Source organism: Poecilia formosa, unplaced genomic scaffold (assembly GCF_000485575.1).
Source record: "Poecilia formosa unplaced genomic scaffold, Poecilia_formosa-5.1.2 Scaffold0, whole genome shotgun sequence".
Lineage (NCBI taxonomy): Eukaryota > Metazoa > Chordata > Actinopteri > Cyprinodontiformes > Poeciliidae > Poecilia > Poecilia formosa.
The window spans coordinates 4,725,034-4,746,408 of NW_006799939.1; the positions used below are offsets into that span (position 1 = coordinate 4,725,034).

At 40.6% G+C, this 21,375-nt stretch overlaps 1 protein-coding gene across 1 annotated transcript in view; it reads left to right on the top strand.

The window, feature by feature from the left end:
- The window catches only part of znf236 (zinc finger protein 236), a 62,266-nt gene that overhangs the window by 30,528 nt on the left and 10,363 nt on the right, over window positions 1-21,375 (top strand). The window contains exons 21-29 of the mRNA XM_016676396.1: window positions 59-162; window positions 830-1,267; window positions 2,451-2,587; window positions 15,115-15,343; window positions 15,431-15,622; window positions 16,645-16,803; window positions 18,667-18,824; window positions 20,237-20,365; window positions 20,607-20,801. Coding sequence (XP_016531882.1) covers window positions 59-162; window positions 830-1,267; window positions 2,451-2,587; window positions 15,115-15,343; window positions 15,431-15,622; window positions 16,645-16,803; window positions 18,667-18,824; window positions 20,237-20,365; window positions 20,607-20,801 — 1,741 coding nt within the window. The remainder of the gene's footprint in view (window positions 1-58; window positions 163-829; window positions 1,268-2,450; window positions 2,588-15,114; window positions 15,344-15,430; window positions 15,623-16,644; window positions 16,804-18,666; window positions 18,825-20,236; window positions 20,366-20,606; window positions 20,802-21,375) is intronic.

A 21,375-nucleotide genomic window follows, 5' to 3' on the forward strand; every position in this document is an offset into this window, starting at 1 on the left:
CGTATCTGTCAGCGAGTTATTCTGCATGTGACTTTTCACAATCTGCTTTCCTATTTAGACACATCAGGATCCACACAGGTGAAAGACCTTACAAGTGTGACGAATGTGGGAAGAGTTTTACGGTGAAATCAACCCTCGACTGCCATGTGAAAACACACACAGGTGAAACACCAGTGAGGTGTACGAAGCAGGGGAACAATGCATTAAAAACAATGAGACATAATTATGCAGCATTGTTACATTGAAGCTGATTCTAGCCAGTCCTGAATTATCTTTAAAAACCGCAAATAGTAACAGAATGTTTTTTACTATGCCACACATAAATTTAAAAAAATGCAAGTGTGTTATTTAAATAACCAACAATTTCTTGGTGCATCTCTAAAAGTTTTTTTTACAGCTACAGAATAGCTTCACCAGTGATATTGTGAAAAATATATATTTTATTTTAAAAGAGTTGTTTTCAATGAAAGAAACGGCCCTGACTATCACAATGTGTTTTACTCACACTGTAATGTTAATCAATAGCTGAAGTTTGGCATTAATAGAAGGTGTATAACTTCATCCTTTGGGCAGTACTTGGTGTTTGGATTGAATTGGATTGGATTTAAAATTGAAATCAAAAGCAGAAATCCATCAAAGTGCTGAAGCTCTTGTCATCAGCAGACTCCCAAAACAAAGGTTGTTCTTGTAATTTTCAAGTTGTAAAATATTTTCAACTTTTACAGAAGGTGAGCTGCACAAAGGAGAAATGAAGTCTTTTCACAGACGTTTGATTTCAAAGAAGCAAACTCGATTTTGAGCAGCGATTTGATTTGCCTTATTTTTGCAGGTCAGAAACTGTTCAGCTGTCACATGTGCAACACCTCCTTCTCCACAAAGGGCAGCCTGAAGGTGCACATGCGCCTCCACACGGGCTCCAAGCCCTTCAAGTGTCCCTTCTGCGAACTGCGCTTCAGGACCTCGGGGCACCGCAAAACCCACATCCAGTGCCACTTCCGGCCCAACAGCGACAGCCGCAAATCCAAGCGCTCCTCCGCCGGCCACTCCAGACACAGCCAGGACTCAGGGACCGGGCAGACCGGGGCCTCCGGTCAGAGCCAGCAACCGGCGGCTTCAGAGCCGCTCCAGCCTGTGGGTCTGCTGCAGGCGCCCAGCTCTGACCCCAGCATCTACCTTCCGACCAGTCAGGTTCTGAGCGGGCAGTTCGACCAGAACCTGCTGCAGCCGGGCCTCGTAAGCCAGGCCATCCTGCCAGCCTCTATGTCAGGTGGGTGTTGTTGATGACAACTGAACAATGAAATGCATTTTGTTGAAGGAAAATGGTTTGCAGAGCAGATATAAAGCACTTAATGTGGAATTTGTTACAAAGAATTGATTTTATCCACTTAAGCGTAGCATCTCAGCTCAGGGCGACATGTTGCATTATCCTGAAGAGTCACTTTTACATCACTACTCTGTGATATGCGGCTCATAATTAATGCTCTAAAGGCAGCGTGTGAACACACAAATCTTACCAAGTATTTCTGGTCTGATTTATAGTACACTTGAAAAACGAAAAAACTAATTTGCAAGTAACTTTTCAGCAAAATATAGAGGTTTGTTTTTAAGTCAATTATTCCTTAATATTGATTTACAAAAAAGATTTATTCCACATATAACACATCTTTGCCATATTATAAATGGACAAAATCTTTCAGTGGAACTAGTCCTTTTAATATTGATGTTGAGGAATTATTAACTTAAAACAGAGCTTCTATATCTTGATAAAAACTTGGAAGTTAGTTTTGTCTTAAATTAGCGCCATACTTAAAAAATAATAGTTCCACTAGCAGATTTTATTTCACTTATAACAAAACAATTCTGCCAGTGCAACAATGTTTGTTTTAGTCAATATTAAGGAATTATCGACTCAAACAAACTCCTAAACATTGACAAAAAGTTACTTGTAAGTCATGTTTGTCATTTTTGTCTTATTTGAATTGTAATAAGTTATTTGCACTAGAAACTGGACCAAAACTACTTGGTAAGGTTTTGTGTTTTTGCAGTGTAGGTGAAATCCTGAAAAAGACCATCACCATCATCATCTCTGTGTTGGTGGGACGTTTTATGGCAGCATCTGTGCTGTTACTCAGACCATATGATTCATGTCACGGCTTAACAAGTCAAACCCAGGAGGACGAAGCTGTTTTACCACCAAGCGCCACTTTCTTTGCTTTATCTCTTCAATTCACAGCACAGCTTTTGAATCTTTCCAGCCTAAATCTAATCAGAGAGCCTTCAAAGATCCCTTGTTATGTCTGTCCTCAGCTTAGATGCATTTCTGATCAAGCGAAAGCTCTTTGGATTGATAGAAAAGCTTGAAGTCTGACATAACAGGCTTTCACAGTCTCAAGGAGGAACACTGTAAACCATTACAGCCTTGTAAAGTTGTGCCTGCGTACGTGTTTCAGCTGCGGGAGACCTCACCGTTTCCCTCCCGGACGGCCTGACCACGCTGGACGGCATCCACCTCCAGCTGACCCCGGCCAGCCTGGTGTGCCCCAACGTGCAGATTTCTGGCATCGACACGAGCAACATCACACTCCAGGTGACTCATCTCCCCGTGAAACCGCATGTGCTGTCCCACAGACCTACAGCGGGCAAACAAATGTTGCTCAGCAGCAATTTATTTTGTAGCTTCTGTGTAAAAATAGGTTTTGTTTTGAAAAGTCTGCTGTGATTTTCATTATTTATGTTGGGGTTTTTTTTGTGACAAGCGCATCATAAGAGTTTTGTTCAGTCAGTTTAGGAAAGTGATTAAAGTTTCTTTTTATTTACAGAATAAATACAGAATACACATCAGGAATGGGATCATTTCAGATTTATACACTGCAGGAAATTAGTATTTTTTACATTGATTCGCCTCAATGATAGTTGGGGAAATAAAAACCTCATGTCTAAATAGAAAGGATTTTTGAGACTGTGGATCATGGGGTTAGAGGTCACGACCGTCCTAAAATCCAATGACAGCATTTGTAGCAAAAAATACTTCTAACATCAACGTGTGAAAAGCTCAGCTGTTTCTGCTTAACTTGACATCAGTACAGCTTTGGGCTAATCTGCTGATTCTGTTTTGGATAAACCGATTAATATTTGCATGGCAAAAGGTGCTTAATAGGAGATTTTTATNTAAGTCTCCCAGGAGACTTAAGAATCGATTAAACTGTTTCAAAAAGCATGCAGTGGAATTTTCCCGCAGCAGTGAAATATAATCTGGTATATTTTATAATTGGATTGTTGATGTGTTGGTTTTTCTTTGCTAATGCAGACAAACGGACTTCTTCAGGAGAGCAGCCAGGCTGATCTCCAGCTGCCTACAGAAGCAGCAGACTACCAGGAAGACGGTGAAGACAACACCAAGAGAGCCTACAGGTTCGTTTCAAGGATCACGAGGAAATCCAAAAAGTTGATGATTCCAAATATCTGGGTGTTGTGTTAAATTTCCAACTCAAATTTGAAGCTTTGGGGAAATTTCTGAAACTGTAAAATCAACATTTAACTGTTTGTGTCTAATAAGATCATGTTTCTCTGCATATAGTAAATTATGTTTGCATGGTGTAATTTTGTCATAACTTGATGATCCCATAAAATTAGGCCTGACCATTCCATAGGCTTGAAAAGATACTTGAATAGGAATCAAAGCTGTGGAACCGGGCATGACATTGACTCGGTTTGCTTATTTTCTCTGACTGTAAAAAAAAAATAAATAAATCTCTGGATTTTACAATGTAGATTTAAATTTAGGAAAGTCTTATCACTGTTTAAATTTCTTTTTCACAGTGAATAAAATGAATAAAACATGAGAGAGACAGAAATCAGCGGATCTGATGTGTGAATAGCCTTGAATAGAAGAAACCTTCTAAAACAAAGAGCTATTGCCTCTGCAGTTTTCATTCTCACTTGTTCAATAGTTGCTCATTGTTCCAATAACTGGCTCTCTTCTTGCAAACATTTATTTCGGCTACAAAACAAACAAGAAACAAAGGCTTTGTTTTACCAGCCGGCTCCTCTGGAGACGGGAGATAATTCCTCCTGGCTGAATCCGTCTTAAAATTACATGCCCGAACACTCTGTTCTCATCCATTTTGCATTAAGACGACCTGAAATGATAAATAAATTTTCCTAAACCTGACCCTCGCCTGTCTTCAGATGCAGCTGGTGCTCCAAAGCTTTCAAAAAGTCGAGCCATCTGAAGCAACACATCCGATCCCACACAGGGGAGAAACCGTACGCATGTCACCTCTGCGGACGAGGTTTTGTTTCGGCTGGAGTGCTGAAGTCCCATCTCAACACACACACAGGTGAGCTTTCTTTTCAGAGGTGGGAAAACGTTCTGAATCGTTTCTGTATCGAACAGAGAGTTCTAAAATCCCTCAATGTTGTCCGGAACCGCATCAGAGGAAATCTGCTTTCTAATTTCGGTTTCAAATACTTAGAAAACTTCAGACACTCAGCTTTGCTCTCACCTCTGCCTTACAGGGATGAAGCCGTATAAGTGTGACGTTTGTGAAGCTTCTTTCACTACTAATGGAAGTCTGAGTCGGCACGCGTTTATCCACAGCAAGTCATTCAAATGCTCCATGTGTAACGAGTGCTTCCGCACCAGTCTGTTTTGTAAAAAGCATATGAAGAAGGAGCACGGTGTGGAGGAAAAAGGTAAGGACGTCGACACCATATCTGGATTTCTCAGCACTTTATATGATTTTTGTCGTTACAATTTCTCACATGATGCTCCTTCTCAGTGATTTAGATTCATTTTCATGGGTTTTTTCACTTTTTTACATTTTGTTGTGTTACAGTGAAGAATATTATTATAGGATTTTATGTACTAGTGGAACATATGGACATAAGGCTAAAAATGTTATATCATTTATTAAATATAGATAACAGAGGGCTGGGACTTTAATGCATTCACGCAAATTCATTCCATAGATTTTTAATTGTTTAAAACTTTGCCGGAATTAATACGTTTGCGGCCGGAACCTTTGTATTTGCACGTTTCTGATACACCTGTAAATTTTACTCACAAGTGACAACCGAGAACAACAGCGATGGACACCAAAGCCGCTTCTCTTGGCACACTAGATGGAAAAAAAAAACGATCTAATGGCACAATAGTCTTCTAAAGTCTACTGCGTGAAAGTTGTGCTAAAAGGAGTTAAATTGTCACCAAAGCTAATGAAGCCTAAAATAGCATCTCAGCACTAAACATGTTGCACAGACAATCCGAACGCTAATGTCATCGTCGACAGTCAACACTTCTAAAGAAATACTTTTTCAAAGGGGTCACATGAATGATCAGGGGTTCCTGAAAAACCTGGATGCTGAATGAACCTGATGATTGAATAACCTGATCAAAACCAATGAATACCTTGGTTGCGGTTGGCATATGTTCAGTATGTTTGGCTAGGATATTCCTTTAGAAGTGGTGTAAGGTAAATCATCAGTAAACAGAGTTGTTCAGCAAATGTCAGGATAAATTATTGGAGTACTTTAGAAAAATAAACATCACCATGAGACCAATCAGCATGTAAGGCAGGTCAGCAATACATACAGCTCTGCTCCTGAGTTGACAGTCAGTCAGTTTTCGATGTTTTATAAAATCCAAAGACGTGTCAACAAGATTACAACAGTTGGTCTAGTAGCCCTTTATCAATTACAGATATTCTCAGGTGCTTTGGTGCATTTCTCGAATCAACCTCGACATTTGCAAAGCATCCCTCGAAACAATTCATGCAGACAGCAGAACAGCATGGATTACCTGCAAAAGCTAGTCTCTTTCTCAAAATCCTTACTTCATCTCTCAAAAGTAAATATTTGTCCATGAACATCTCAGTGCATCAGAATGATAAGCCTTTGTTTCACTGAATACAGATCGGGCAATGAAAATAATAAGTCATGCTGTCAATATAGCAGGGTACTCTGAAGGGATGTTCCGATATGATCTAAGGGTAAAGTTTTAATGACAAGTACTGTAAATTGTATTTGTGGGAGATTAATGGCAAGAGACTGGACAGAATTCACATTTTACTGTAATTTGTTGACATACCTCGTCAATGTGACACAGAAAGGAAAAGACAGCACTAAGAAAAACATAAGACAATCTCCTTATGGAAAACTGTTCATGCAGTCCTGTAAGAATTACAGTGCAGTTTTCCTTTACTTCCCATTTTCATGCAGAGGGGAAAACAAGATCTTCAATAAAGTAAAGGATTGAGGAGCAGGATGAGAGGAACTCCATGAGAATCTTTTTGTGGGTCACAAACTTATGCTTAAATGTTGTGGAGGTCCAGACCATTCAATGAAGACCCGTAACGCCACAAGCAGTTGAAAATGTTGGACATTCAAAAGCAAAAGCAAATGCTTTTGAACATCAGAAACAAGAAACTGCGTTCTCAATGTGCGCAAGGGGACACAATCATTTGAAGACTGAACAAGTGGTTTTGAGAATTACAAATCTGTTCTAAGAAATACTGAGAAAATCCGTAAGACTGCGTGGACTTTTCTGAGAAATGCACTGAGGGAATTATGCTCTCTGCGTGGCTCAGTGTGTGAGTCCACATCAGGTGTTTAAGCTTCAGCTGTGCGAGGTGTCAGACAAATGACCAAGGCTGTCCTCCAGTGTAGGCAGCTGCACTGTGAGATAACACCCAACCTGACCACGTCACTCTGTCTTGACCCGTAGAAAAAAGTACCGTTGTGTCTGAAACTGTGGGATTGATAAACTTGATACTTGGAGTCATATTTGCAGCTACTTTTAACCCTTTTCATGCGGTTCTCAGCGGAGTCTGTTTGCCAGTCAACTTATTTAAGTTCAGCTCACGTGATTAAAGAGCTTCACATTGATGCTGCGCTCCATCCGTCTCTCATTTATTCTTTTTTTTGTGTTGTTCTGCACCGAAAAGAAACAAAGGTAAAATCTTGAAGTAAAGGGTAGGCATGTTCAAACTTCAGGTTGCGCTGACAGTTCGCTTGTCTGCCAGTTGTAGATCTCGAGCCTCAAGACGGGGATGACGACGACGATGACGATGACGACGACGACGGAGATCAAAAAACATCCAAAAGGAGGAGTTTGGAGATCATCACTTTCACCGAGGAGCAGGCAGCCGAGCTGGCCAAGGACCCCGGAGAGGAGGCCTCCGTGTCGGAGCGGATCCTCGCCCAGTCGGCGGCCGAGAGGGATCGCATCAGCGAGATCAAGGACAAAGCGGTGGAGCTGGAAACCGAACCCAAGTTTGCCAACTGCTGCAGTTACTGCCCCAAGAGCTTCAAGAAGCCCAGCGACCTCGTCAGGTAAAGGTCACACCTCTGTTTCTGGTCATTTTCCTGTCAAGTCAGAAGGACGGAAGCTTTTCTGGTCTTTCCAATGCTGCAGTGTAAAACTTATAAACCCTCAATCAAATTTAAGATATAAATAGCTTGAGAATTCCAGCAACCGCATCGATTGGGAGAAAGATGGATCCATCTCAGAGATGGACAGGTTTTGGTGTGAAATGTGAGTCTTGACCCCAAAACAGAAAGCGAAAGACCTTATCAAGATGCTCGCTGAAATTGCTAGCATCATTAGCCCCGTGGAAGCAAGCAGTGTTACTGATGCTAGCTAAAAGACTCCAATAGAAAGAAACTCTCTCTGCAAAAGCACAACATAGTTTGCACATGTACTCAGGAATAAATGCCACATCTTTTGGAGGCATTTCAGGCTGAATAAGTACAACTAAAATGAAAATGTTTGGTCATAACAAGCAGTTATGTTCAAAGGAAAAACATTAAACCCAACTGTCAGGTAAAGGATTGGCAGCTTCGTGATGCGTCGGTGTTTTGCTTCAGGAGGGACGGGTGCGCTTCAGGAAATAACGTCATATGGAAATATTGAAGCATCAGTCTGGAATTTAAGCTGGAACATCAGCTTGAGTTTTCCAAATGAGCAACAATCAGCTCCATACATCCAAATTAGTTACATGCAGGTTTAGGGAGAAGGTCAAAGTCCATCACAAAGTCTTGACCTCAATCTGGAATAAGCTGTGGACATGGCCAAAAAGAGGTTACAAGGTCTGCCAAGTCATTTTAAGAGAAATCACCTCTTTGAAATAAACCTCCTTTAAAGCTGATCAGCAGCTGTTTTGTTAAACTAGCATTTATTTATATGAATAAACAAACTAAATGGAATAAATTGTACCTCTACAACAAACTGTTGTTATCAGAGTTATTGTTACTGTTATTGTTTTGCAAAGATACCATCTAACGGTTATCTTTTACTTACTGTCACACCAGGGGGTTTTTTGTTCTGTTTATTTTTTTCAAAGATTTTTTAGCTCTCTTTGATCAGTGGAGCTACTCTACCAATTATAGTTTTATAAGATGTCTCTCAGCAATTTTAGAAGTGGGTAAATAATCTTTAGTGCCACATTTTCTCTTTATCGCAAAATGTTTTGGTGCTAAAATGAAAAACTTTAAGCTCCTCTTTCATGTTTTTTGGACAAATCCCAAATTCCTCTGTCAAGCCTTCAGGCCGTTTTCCTTTTGAAAATGCTACAGTGAGCCGTATTTCTCCCTATATTTTAATATGACCCAGAGACTTAGCAGTAACTTTTTTCTTGTTTTTCATACCTGCTCTTTTTTTTTTTATCTCTTTTTCTGTTTTCACAAATGTGAAACGTATCTGTCAGCGAGTTATTCTGCATGTGACTTTTCACAATCTGCTTTCCTATTTAGACACATCAGGATCCACACAGGTGAAAGACCTTACAAGTGTGACGAATGTGGGAAGAGTTTTACGGTGAAATCAACCCTCGACTGCCATGTGAAAACACACACAGGTGAAACACCAGTGAGGTGTACGAAGCAGGGGAACAATGCATTAAAAACAATGAGACATAATTATGCAGCATTGTTACATTGAAGCTGATTCTAGCCAGTCCTGAATTATCTTTAAAAACCGCAAATAGTAACAGAATGTTTTTTACTATGCCACACATAAATTTAAAAAAATGCAAGTGTGTTATTTAAATAACCAACAATTTCTTGGTGCATCTCTAAAAGTTTTTTTTACAGCTACAGAATAGCTTCACCAGTGATATTGTGAAAAATATATATTTTATTTTAAAAGAGTTGTTTTCAATGAAAGAAACGGCCCTGACTATCACAATGTGTTTTACTCACACTGTAATGTTAATCAATAGCTGAAGTTTGGCATTAATAGAAGGTGTATAACTTCATCCTTTGGGCAGTACTTGGTGTTTGGATTGAATTGGATTGGATTTAAAATTGAAATCAAAAGCAGAAATCCATCAAAGTGCTGAAGCTCTTGTCATCAGCAGACTCCCAAAACAAAGGTTGTTCTTGTAATTTTCAAGTTGTAAAATATTTTCAACTTTTACAGAAGGTGAGCTGCACAAAGGAGAAATGAAGTCTTTTCACAGACGTTTGATTTCAAAGAAGCAAACTCGATTTTGAGCAGCGATTTGATTTGCCTTATTTTTGCAGGTCAGAAACTGTTCAGCTGTCACATGTGCAACACCTCCTTCTCCACAAAGGGCAGCCTGAAGGTGCACATGCGCCTCCACACGGGCTCCAAGCCCTTCAAGTGTCCCTTCTGCGAACTGCGCTTCAGGACCTCGGGGCACCGCAAAACCCACATCCAGTGCCACTTCCGGCCCAACAGCGACAGCCGCAAATCCAAGCGCTCCTCCGCCGGCCACTCCAGACACAGCCAGGACTCAGGGACCGGGCAGACCGGGGCCTCCGGTCAGAGCCAGCAACCGGCGGCTTCAGAGCCGCTCCAGCCTGTGGGTCTGCTGCAGGCGCCCAGCTCTGACCCCAGCATCTACCTTCCGACCAGTCAGGTTCTGAGCGGGCAGTTCGACCAGAACCTGCTGCAGCCGGGCCTCGTAAGCCAGGCCATCCTGCCAGCCTCTATGTCAGGTGGGTGTTGTTGATGACAACTGAACAATGAAATGCATTTTGTTGAAGGAAAATGGTTTGCAGAGCAGATATAAAGCACTTAATGTGGAATTTGTTACAAAGAATTGATTTTATCCACTTAAGCGTAGCATCTCAGCTCAGGGCGACATGTTGCATTATCCTGAAGAGTCACTTTTACATCACTACTCTGTGATATGCGGCTCATAATTAATGCTCTAAAGGCAGCGTGTGAACACACAAATCTTACCAAGTATTTCTGGTCTGATTTATAGTACACTTGAAAAACGAAAAAACTAATTTGCAAGTAACTTTTCAGCAAAATATAGAGGTTTGTTTTTAAGTCAATTATTCCTTAATATTGATTTACAAAAAAGATTTATTCCACATATAACACATCTTTGCCATATTATAAATGAACAAAATCTTTCAGTGGAACTAGTCCTTTTAATATTGATGTTGAGGAATTATTAACTTAAAACAAAGCTTCTATATCTTGATAAAAACTTGGAAGTTAGTTTTGTCTTAAATTAGCGCCATACTTAAAAAATAATAGTTCCACTAGCAGATTTTATTTCACTTATAACAAAACAATTCTGCCAGTGCAACAATGTTTGTTTTAGTCAATATTAAGGAATTATCGACTCAAACAAACTCCTAAATATTGACAAAAAGTTACTTGTAAGTCATGTTTGTCATTTTTGTCTTATTTGAATTGTAATAAGTTATTTGCACTAGAAACTGGACCAAAACTACTTGGTAAGGTTTTGTGTTTTTGCAGTGTAGGTGAAATCCTGAAAAAGACCATCACCATCATCATCTCTGTGTTGGTGGGACGTTTTATGGCAGCATCTGTGCTGTTACTCAGACCATATGATTCATGTCACGGCTTAACAAGTCAAACCCAGGAGGACGAAGCTGTTTTACCACCAAGCGCCACTTTCTTTGCCTTATCTCTTCAATTCACAGCACAGCTTTTGAATCTTTCCAGCCTAAATCTAATCAGAGAGCCTTCAAAGATCCCTTGTCATGTCTGTCCTCAGCTTAGATGCATTTCTGATCAAGCGAAAGCTCTTTGGATTGATAGAAAAGCTTGAAGTCTGACATAACAGGCTTTCACAGTCTCAAGGAGGAACACTGTAAACCATTACAGCCTTGTAAAGTTGTGCCTGCGTACGTGTTTCAGCTGCGGGAGACCTCACCGTTTCCCTCCCGGACGGCCTGACCACGCTGGACGGCATCCACCTCCAGCTGACCCCGGCCAGCCTGGTGTGCCCCAACGTGCAGATTTCTGGCATCGACACGAGCAACATCACACTCCAGGTGACTCATCTCCCCGTGAAACCGCATGTGCTGTCCCACAGACCTGCAGCGGGCAAACAAATGTTGCTCAGCAGCAATTTATTTTGTAGCTTCTGTGTAAAAATAGGTTTTGTTTTGAAAAGTCTGCTGTGATTTTCATTATTTATGTTGGGGTTTTTTTTGTGACAAGCGCATCATAAGAGTTTTGTTCAGTCAGTTTAGGAAAGTGATTAAAGTTTCTTTTTATTTACAGAATAAATACAGAATACACATCAGGAATGGGATCCATTCAGATTTATACACTGCAGGAAATTAGTATTTTTTACATTGATTCGCCTCAATGATAGTTGGGGAAATAAAAACCTCATGTCTAAATAGAAAGGATTTTTGAGACTGTGGATCATGGGGTTAGAGGTCACGACCGTCCTAAAATCCAATGACAGCATTTGTAGCAAAAAATACTTCTAACATCAACGTGTGAAAAGCTCAGCTGTTTCTGCTTAACTTGACATCAGTACAGCTTTGGGCTAATCTGCTGATTCTGTTTTGGATAAACCGATTAATATTTGCATGGCAAAAGGTGCTTAATAGGAGATTTTTATGTATTTATTTGCAGAATTTGAACAGGTTGGAGCTAAACCTGCCACTTGAGTTCTGAGTAGAACATATTTATAGACACAGGTTTTTTTTAATTTATTTTAAATGCAAAATGTATATATTTTTTGTACAGTTATGACTTAATTAATAGTTTATTGATTTTTTTGGGGGGCTTCCTTTGAGTCTGTACACTCCAATCGATTGCTACACCAGTTGACGATTATTTCAACAATCTCGATTAATCTGATTCATCGTTTCAGCTCGAAAAATATATTTAAAAAAATGTCCTGTTTTGTGTGTGGTAGTTTAATGTATTGCATAAAACTTTCATTTTCTTTTACATTTAGTTAGCAAATTACATAATTTTTTATATATATATTATTTAATGTACCAGTTCTACATAATGTGTAGAAGAATGTAAAGCATCCCTCTTTACATTCTCACATTATCATCTGTAGAGCCTTTGAGGACACCGTCACTCAGAACGAGTTCAGGTTCGGCATCTCGCTGTCTGACTCTGATTATATCGGGGGGATTTGATCCCACCTTCAGCGATTCTGTGGATGTCGTAAAAGCAGCGAAACTGAGAAAATCAAGGATGGTGTTCACATTGCTGCCCCCCACACAGGCGGCAAATGAGATTTTGTGCGAGAGACGTTGGTGCCAAATGTTTTACTCTTGAGGTTACGAGACATTTAGACACGAGCAAAGTTTTCATAATATGCCTCTAAATGCCACAATATGCCTACATGTGGGGGACATAAGACGATAAGGCAGACAAATAAAAGAGAGCAGACAGGAGGGAATGTTTGTGAATGAATACGAGACTCGAGCAAACACGTCGGAAAAGTTAACTTTTTAGCTGCGTTCACCGGTTTAAAAGTGGAAACTTTGTCTCAAGACGGAAATAGGGACTCATCGATTCACTTTATTCACTTCTGATACAAATACAGATATCTGAGGTTTCGGCTGATACCGATCCGATACCGAAAAACAGAACCGGATTCACCTAAAAGGTTTCCTTTTTTAAACACATAAAGTTTCAAATGTATTTGCTAAAGCTGCACCAGTAGAGCTGCACACTTAAATGCACCAACAACTTCACAAGTTTTGGTCAAACATGTAAAAACAGATTTAAACTGTTCAGTCAGTGCAACAAGGAGGATAACAGCCAATGCAGAATAAATAAAGAATCTGAAACGGACAAAAACAGCAGGTTGACTACCTTGTTCAAATATGTAAAGAAAACCTTGAACAAACGATTCAGAAAGGAATTCTGGATATAATGTAAAATAAGTAATAGAGCATGACATCGCTCAGAGCACAAAGCATAGAATTAGACTGAATAGATCTTCCTTTATAGATCGGGCACATTGTCACCAAAACCTGAGCTATCATTTTTTTTCTTTTTCAATATCAGGACAGATACAGATATTAATATATCGGGTCGATGGATCTCTACCTGGAAACAGACTCAAGATTGAAATCAAGAAAACTTTCTTTATTTTGTTTTATGTTGTAATTCCAGCGAACGATCGTCTAATGCTTTGGTTTTTGAGACTGGGTTGTTTTGAGGCGGTGGTCATTCACCACCGTCTCATGCGACGGCGCCTTTCTGTTTCTCTAAAATAAAACCTGTTCAGAAAGCAGGTAAAATACTGATTTCTGCAAACAGTTTAAAACATCTAAACCTACTACTGGATGTTTTCACAAGTAGGAAAGAAGATTTGCTTCACAGTGAAGATGTGAACCAGAAGCTTTACCCAAACAGATACTTAAAGCGTAAATACTTAATAAAAACAACTTCATACATACTCATGTTTTTTTTTTTTTTAAGTTGTTGGCTTAGTCGTCTCAAATCACTTAAAACTTTCTTGGAGTTGTGACCTTTCAGGATGCTCTCTCACGTTATCGCTCGCTATTTCCTGTTATCGTAACCGACGTTGCGTAGCTTTTTATAGCTGCTTACAAATAATAGAAATTCTACATTGCAATATGTTTGCTTCTTTCTAAAGGGTGTTTTTTAAAAAAAAAACATATTATTCTCAATCCTCTCAAAAATCATTTAGCCTGTTAAGAGTCCTAATGTAGCTTGGTGCGTCACAACCCCTTCCTGTACTTTATCTCCATTCAAAGGAGACAAAAAGCGCTGCGGTTTGTGGCCACGTCATTGACGTAATTTTTGTTGATTCTTCACTTAGAATTCAAATGCTAAAAAAGACCATTAGGGATGACTCATTTCGAGCTCGAAATACACATTTTTAAAGCCGTGCACAAGAGGAGCAAGGTTATGCGTCTGTCTGTCTCCGGCTGTTGTTGAAATCTAAAAAAATAAAAAAAATAATAAAAAAGGGAGAAAACCTGAAAAAAGAAACTTGTGTTCACGTTTTATTTACACACCCTGCAGCTGCATCGAACACTGCAGGTTACTGTTAATAGAACATTCTATTTCCGATGTGTGATTTGTTTCTGGGTATAAAACCCCCAACACTTAAGCTACATGTCACTTGTAGCTGTTATTCTTTGAAGACTCGCAGCTGTGAGTCTTCAAAGAATATATTCAGTGGCTTTGAAGGGCAAAGCGCTTGGCTTTGATGGAAAAAGGCCTTGAGATTTAATTTTTTAGCTGTCTCAGATATTTGCTGATTTAGTAAAATCATTAAAGTTTTTGTTTTTTTCTTTAAACCGTCCCTGAATTGTAGCTTCTACAGAACAGGGGATGAAGACAAAGACTGTGTGTGATGACATGTTGCTATGGCGCAACAGCGGGTCCGAGCATCAACTATCTGGATGGTTAAAGTTCATGCATATTTTCTGCTGTATGGACCAAATCTGGATTAAAATGTAGCAATTGTATAATAATATCTTAATTTTGTCACAGTTCAGAAGGTGATCAGAGTCAAAAAATGAGGCAGCAAAACGCCTATTACAAACTTCAATGTATTTTTACTCACATTTTTTGTAATGAGCGGGAAAGTTAATATAGATAAATTCTGATTAACTCTATCAATGACTGTTAAAACTTGTATATGTTGTTTTCCAGATGCTTAAAGGTGCTAAAGAATAACCCCAGAAACAAAACCATAAAATTGCTTAATTTTTACAGAAATTAATCTTTTAGTGCTGAGAGCAACAGAAACAGGAACATTTCAAATCAAACTTTATGGGAAATTGTGAAATCGAAGTAGAATTTGAAAGAATGCGAAGGCTGCAGCAGCTGTTGCCCCCGGTAACGTGAGGTGCTGGTTTCCCACGCAGATCGACCCCGCCCTCCTCCAGCAGACCTTACAGCAGGGCCTGCTCTCTCAACCCCTGAGCGTCGACACCAGCCTGGTCTCTCACTCCGCCAACCAGCTCATGTCGACCTCCGACCCCTCGGTGTCTGCCAACGTCGTCATCCACCCTCTGACCAGCCTGTCCATGCAGCCGCCCACCATCTCCTCCCCCCAGGTCTCTATGGCCGGACTGCCTGAGCAGGACGTCACGGGTAAAAACCAGTAAAAAAAACAACTAAAAAATCTAATGGTATGTCATTTTCTTTCTTGAGCTGAGTGACAATCTGTGCTTCGCGTAGGCCCCCAGGACCTGAACCACGTCATGAGCAACGCTGGGCTCGTGGCGGGAAGCAACAGCAGCCAGGAGATCACTCTGACCATCAACAACTCCAGCCTCACGCAGGCTCTCGCTCAGGTCCAGGCTCAGGCCTCAGCGGCCGGTTCCAGCGCCGCACCGGGAAACCCTCAGGAGATCACGCTCACCATATCAGGTATGAGCCGTTAGCCGCGGGGCCGCTGGAGTTCTCACAAGCTGGTTCTGCTGCAGACAAAAATAATAAGCAAGCCTTGACTAAAAGAAAAAAAAAATCCCATAAGGAGTTTTTTTTTTCTTCATTTCCTTTCTCAGCCAAAACACACTGGTGGGAAATGAGAGGATAAACCTCAGTCTTGTCTTTTCAATGGTCTTTGCTTCCCAGAATTGAATAAAAAGCAGCAGAAATGGAGTTTTGAGCTGTTTTTTTTCGCTCCTTCTCTAGTCATCTTTGATGTTCTTCACTGGCTTTCTCTTACCTGGAGGTATAAATCTTCTGTCAATGAAGTGAAAACATCTGTCTCCTGTCTCTACTCCCTCTTTGTGAAGATAGAATCTCCTTGAATGAGATGAATCATATCCTGTGGGCACTACTGAGCGTCTCTTATTCAGCCGTCTGATTTATTTTTGAGTGATTCTAATCTTTCAAACTAAGAATGTTTCATCTTCATCCTTTTTGCCGAGTGTTTCCTTTAATTTTCTCTAAAGAAGAGTTTAGAGAAAATTCTGTTTTCTGATTAGTCTGAACTATTGCTAAGAATAATGACTAAATACAAAACATCTTCCATTTTCTCATTTTTTTTGCACAGTGCATGTCTTTCCTGTGTTCAAATCATTTGAAATAGGCTTGTTTAAGACGTCACTCATATAAAAAGAAGTGCAGTTTGTATCACTAAACTCCACACAGAAACTGGATTTAATCACATTTTCAAATGAACTGATATTTGAAGATACTTTTTTGGAACAAACAACGGAGCAAATGGTAAAATCAGCGTTTCCGATCCGGTCCAGCAGGATGAAGCTGAAGGCCGCAGGGCAAGAAACAAAGTGTTGCCCCACCGTCTGGAATAAATATATTTACAGGAAATGCTTTTAAATTGGACCTGGGCTTGCATGCAGAACAAACACCAAAAACTGTCTTTATTCCGAATTATAAAGCAGTAATTTGTAATGGCTGTATTTTCCCAAATGCCTTGGCAGGTCAAGATCTGCTCCCCCAGCATGGCAGCTCCAACGGCGCAGAGCTAAACGGCAGCATCAGGCTGGCCTCGCCACTCAGCAGCCAACCCACCAGCGCAACGATGACCATCACCAACGACCACCTTCTACCTCAGAGCCCAGCCAACACCGGGATGGCAGGTAAGATCTTTTTAATAATAATAATAAAGACTTTAGAGTACATTTCAAACTTTGTGCGAGGATATTCTTTGAGCAGTGCCACCTTATGAGAGATTCGATTCCCTCCAGATATGTTTTGAACAATCAGCATATACAATTCAGAGGAAAATATGAGTTACAGCAGCACTTAGTTTCTCTCTGGGAACCGTAAAGAGTTTTTGAATTTGAATTAAACTGAATAAACTCAACGTTCAGGTATTGGAATGTGTGCAACTGAGTTCTATATTTGCATGTATAAATGTGATATTTTTCTGTAAAGGGCCTCAACACAACTTTTTATTTATTCTTTTATTATTTCAAGCTGAATTGACGGCTTTAATTAAATTTGAAAAGAAAATATAAAGTGGTGGCACTTGAAGTTCTACAGACATGAGTGTGAAGGGAGGAAGTAAAGGTTTTACGGGCTTTGCTGTACGGGAAATTGATTGAGATTGCCGCCTTACATTTGCCTGATTTGCTTGTCACCTAAAGATGTAATCAAATTTCTATGCTAATATCTCCCTTTATCAATTACCTTCCTCTCTCAGCTCAAGTGGGGGAAAAAAATAAAAATAAAAATCTTCCCCCAGACACTCAGAGTATCTCGTCTTTTGTTGATTAGACGGAAGCCGTGTTATCGCTCTGCATGCAAATACGGTTCTGGCAGCTCAGTGACCGGGAAGCGGTTCTGTGCCAGGCTTATTTATTCAGTTCAAATCACAGTGGAAAAACGACAGGGGCTCCTCTGTGACCAGAGCAATTTAGCACCTTTTGGCGAGAGACAAAAGCAGCAGAAGAGCCTGAATTATTGACAGGCTGGGGACATAAGAGCAAAATGGGCAGACATTTTCTGTCATTACAAAAAAAAAAAAAAAACAATAACAACAACAACAACAACAAAAAACATGTTACCACACAACATGTCAATCGCTCGGCCCACATTGTTGTTCACATTTTGGAAATTTTACAGTTTAACATGGAGGATTATGTTTGAAACAGTGAAATTATCTCTCTCTTTTTTAGAACCCTTCTGGTTGCATAAGCTGTTATCTATAATAGCCAAGTCAAGCAAAAGGAAGATTGGATGCTGTAAATTCAGAGCCTTATGAAGTCATTCACCCCCTTTGAACAGCACTTTGAATTGCCTTGCTGCTGAAAATGTCCTATATAAATAAAATTACCTTACCTTACCTTTGACGGTGTTCACATTGCAACCACACACATTCACTGTGTCCCATTTGAATTTATGCGACAGAACAACATGAATTAGTACAAACCTGTAATGTAGAAGGAAAAGGTTAACTTACCAATTCAAGTCTAATAAATGCAGCGTAGCCCCTTTACTTTTGCCAGCTAGAAATGGTAAGAGTGGACGATGTGGCTAGCTGCCAACATAAAATGCTAGCTAGCAGTTCACGTCCATAAGGGTATGTTCAAACGACTTTTGTCTTTGACATTAGCTCACTTCTGTTACCATTCCATACGAAGCTGCTTTCATTCAACACCAGAGAGCTTTGACACTATGTTAAGACAGTAGAGAACCACACTGAGTGTGCTGCCAAGAGCTACAAACAGACCCCAGAAATGTCACATAGTTTAGATCCCACGCCGTAAAAAGGTTTAAAAAAAATAATCCTTACAGCTGCATTCAGTCTGACGGAGCTTAAGGTGTTTTACAAGAACTGTCAAAAAAAAATAGTCAGTCTCTAAATTTACAGAATTGGTCATCGTGCCTGAAACCACTTTGCAGTTGTTATTACAGTTCAACATTTGTCATCTGAACTCTGTTTTTACATGCGATGGTAATTGAGTTGCTCATTTTCCCCTCTGTGCCGTTCCTTCCAGTAACCAGTTTGGCTCCCAGCACCACTCTGTCCCACACTGCTGCGTCCAAGAGCTTAGTGATGTCACCAGGGGGTGTGGCCAGCGACGGCAGCGTCACCCTGACCCTCACGGACGCTCAGGGCATGCTGGACGGTGTCACTCTAAACCTCAGTGCACAGGTAAAGAGACCATGAACCGTACCTGTGTGTATTTGTAGAGATGCTCTCTTCCAGGGTTTCTGGGTTCTGATTCAATCCAAATATCTGAATTTAAACATCTGCAGATGTCTGTATTTTCCAATCTAAAAGGATTTTTCTTGAAAGTTTAGTGTTGGTTTTGTTCTCGGTTTTATGACGTAATCAGAATAAGACAAACACTTTGTTATTCTGCTGTAATTTGTGTCTACATCTTCTCCTGCATCTCCATTTACAAATTGATAACATGATTTACATCAGAATGATTAATTGGTGCATACATTTACATGCTTGCTTGCATTAGAGCTGCTGAATCTGAACTTGACCTCATGAATATAACGCCCGGTTCTCTGATTAGCCTGAGCGAGTGTCTCACTATGCATGATCTTCTCAGAAGCTTAGATGTGATTAACTCAGAAAGGACATGGATTTCTTCAACTCCCTTAGCTGATGGCAGAACGAGCAGCCAGGTTGTTTTGAAGGATCTAATCTAAGGTCAGCTTCCTTCAAAGGTTCAAAAGGAGAACAAGGTAGAACTTCTCAAACAGTAGCAAGGTCCTACACACAGCCTTTCTGTTTCCTGAATTTCATTTTGAACCAGTGTCGCGTGTTTCCTCCAGAAGAATCTCAAACGCCAAAACTGTTTTCCTTCGGGATGAAACCAAAGACAAAGAAACAGGAAGCAAGGCAGTGAATATGGGCCGCAGAGGCCTTCAAGGCTAGTAGCTTCTTCTTCCATGTTGTGTAACGCCCCTGTTGATGATGCTTGCTTGCTGCCTTGAACGGATGGAAACGGATGTCGGCTCTCACCAAAACACTGATATTCGGCGGGACAAGAACCAAACCTGTTCTGAAATGAGCGTTCTTTCTGGGTAACCCTGTCACCTCCATGCAAGATGGTGTGAGAGTCTGCGCACCAGCTTTCAAACTCCTTCCTCTTTTTGCCCAGACAGGAGAGGATGTTGCTGTGATTTCTTCTGATAAAATGGCATCTGCCTTGAGCCATGAGACTCTGTCCTTAACAATCCAGCAGATAACTTTTCAGTCTCTCTTGCCTTTGGTAGCTTCTTCCTGTCAAACTGAGACTTTATAACCTCCAGCCGGTGAAGGAAATGCTCAACCTTGTTAGGGGCTTTTATTAGTGCTTAGCGCTGTTAGTGGAGCTGCCATTGCCAGTCGTCAGTAGGTAGGGTCTGCCTCGTTGGCCGAAGTATGATACCCGATCCAGAAATTACATCACTATCAGGTCCGATTGTGATTTTTGGATTGAATTGATCCTGTATCTAATTGTTAGTGATTTTAAAATCTAAGCAAGATTCAACCATTTCTGTGAAGACATGTTTTGTTTTTGTTTTTTTTAATCAGATGCTTTACAAGACTATCTTTTCCACATTTAGGGTCAGACGTTTCCTGCGGTGCTAAATGAGACTGGTATACCGGGGCAATCTGCCAGTTCAAGCCAGCAGGTCTTACTGGTCAGTCACCATTCCCAGTCCACGAATGGGGCATCTGACAATGGATATTTTGTAAGTATTGTTGTCCTGCGCATAATATGAGGGAATACCTAAATGCATTCAGTTTCATTAAATTGGATAACACTTGATTGAATTTAAGGAATTTAGCTCCAAACTGTAGAAAATCACAACATGAGTGTCATCAACATCAACAAAACCTTCGGCGACGATCAGATGAGAGCGGATCGTTTTGGAGAATTTCCCAAAGCAGGGATGAAATGTAAACTCTTAACACACTCTGTTATGAATGCAGAATCCTGCTGACGGGGGGAAAGGTGGGAAAGACTCCCAGTTGGACATGGAAAGCAGGAACCAGTGTTATTACTGCAACCAGCTGTGCGAGAACGCCAACGCGCTGCGGCGGCACTGCAAACAGGCTCACGGCAAGGACCGCTGCCACGTCTGCGGCGTCTGCAAAAAGGCTTTCAAGCGAGCTACGCACCTCAAGGTCAGAACTGTGACGCACAACCGGCTGTTTACAGTCAAGTGCGTCTTTCATTGAACGGCGACGATAACGCCAAGACGCGGAAGGGAGTGTCGAAGAATTGTTCCGGCTCTGAAGATGACGAAACGTTGAGCGCCAGTGGCATTTTATTTCCTCTGCAGTGTGAAGCGCTGAAGGACATGTGAGGGTGGAAGGAGGAGGACGCAGCTTAAAGTTCAAGCCCTTTCCCTCCCACGTGTCACTTCTGCTACGCAAAGGCCACAGAGCAACAGGTTTTTTTTTGTTGTTGTTGTTTTTGTTTTTGTACATGCGCCCCAACAATTGGAGCTGCACTGATTTCTCACTATAACTAATGAAGCTGGGATTAGTTGAATGTCAGTCAGTGACTAAGCCCTTTTCCTCCTCTGCTCCCCTGGTTCCTCATTAGCCTCCATCTAAAACTTGGGTGTATACTTTAGATGGTGGGAAGGATAAAACGGCGCTGCTGTTGTTTGTCATGTTGCGGTACCATGGGAAATCTATTCCTGTTTGATTTAGGGAAAATTGAAAACATGAAAGGGATGTTTATTTTATTTTA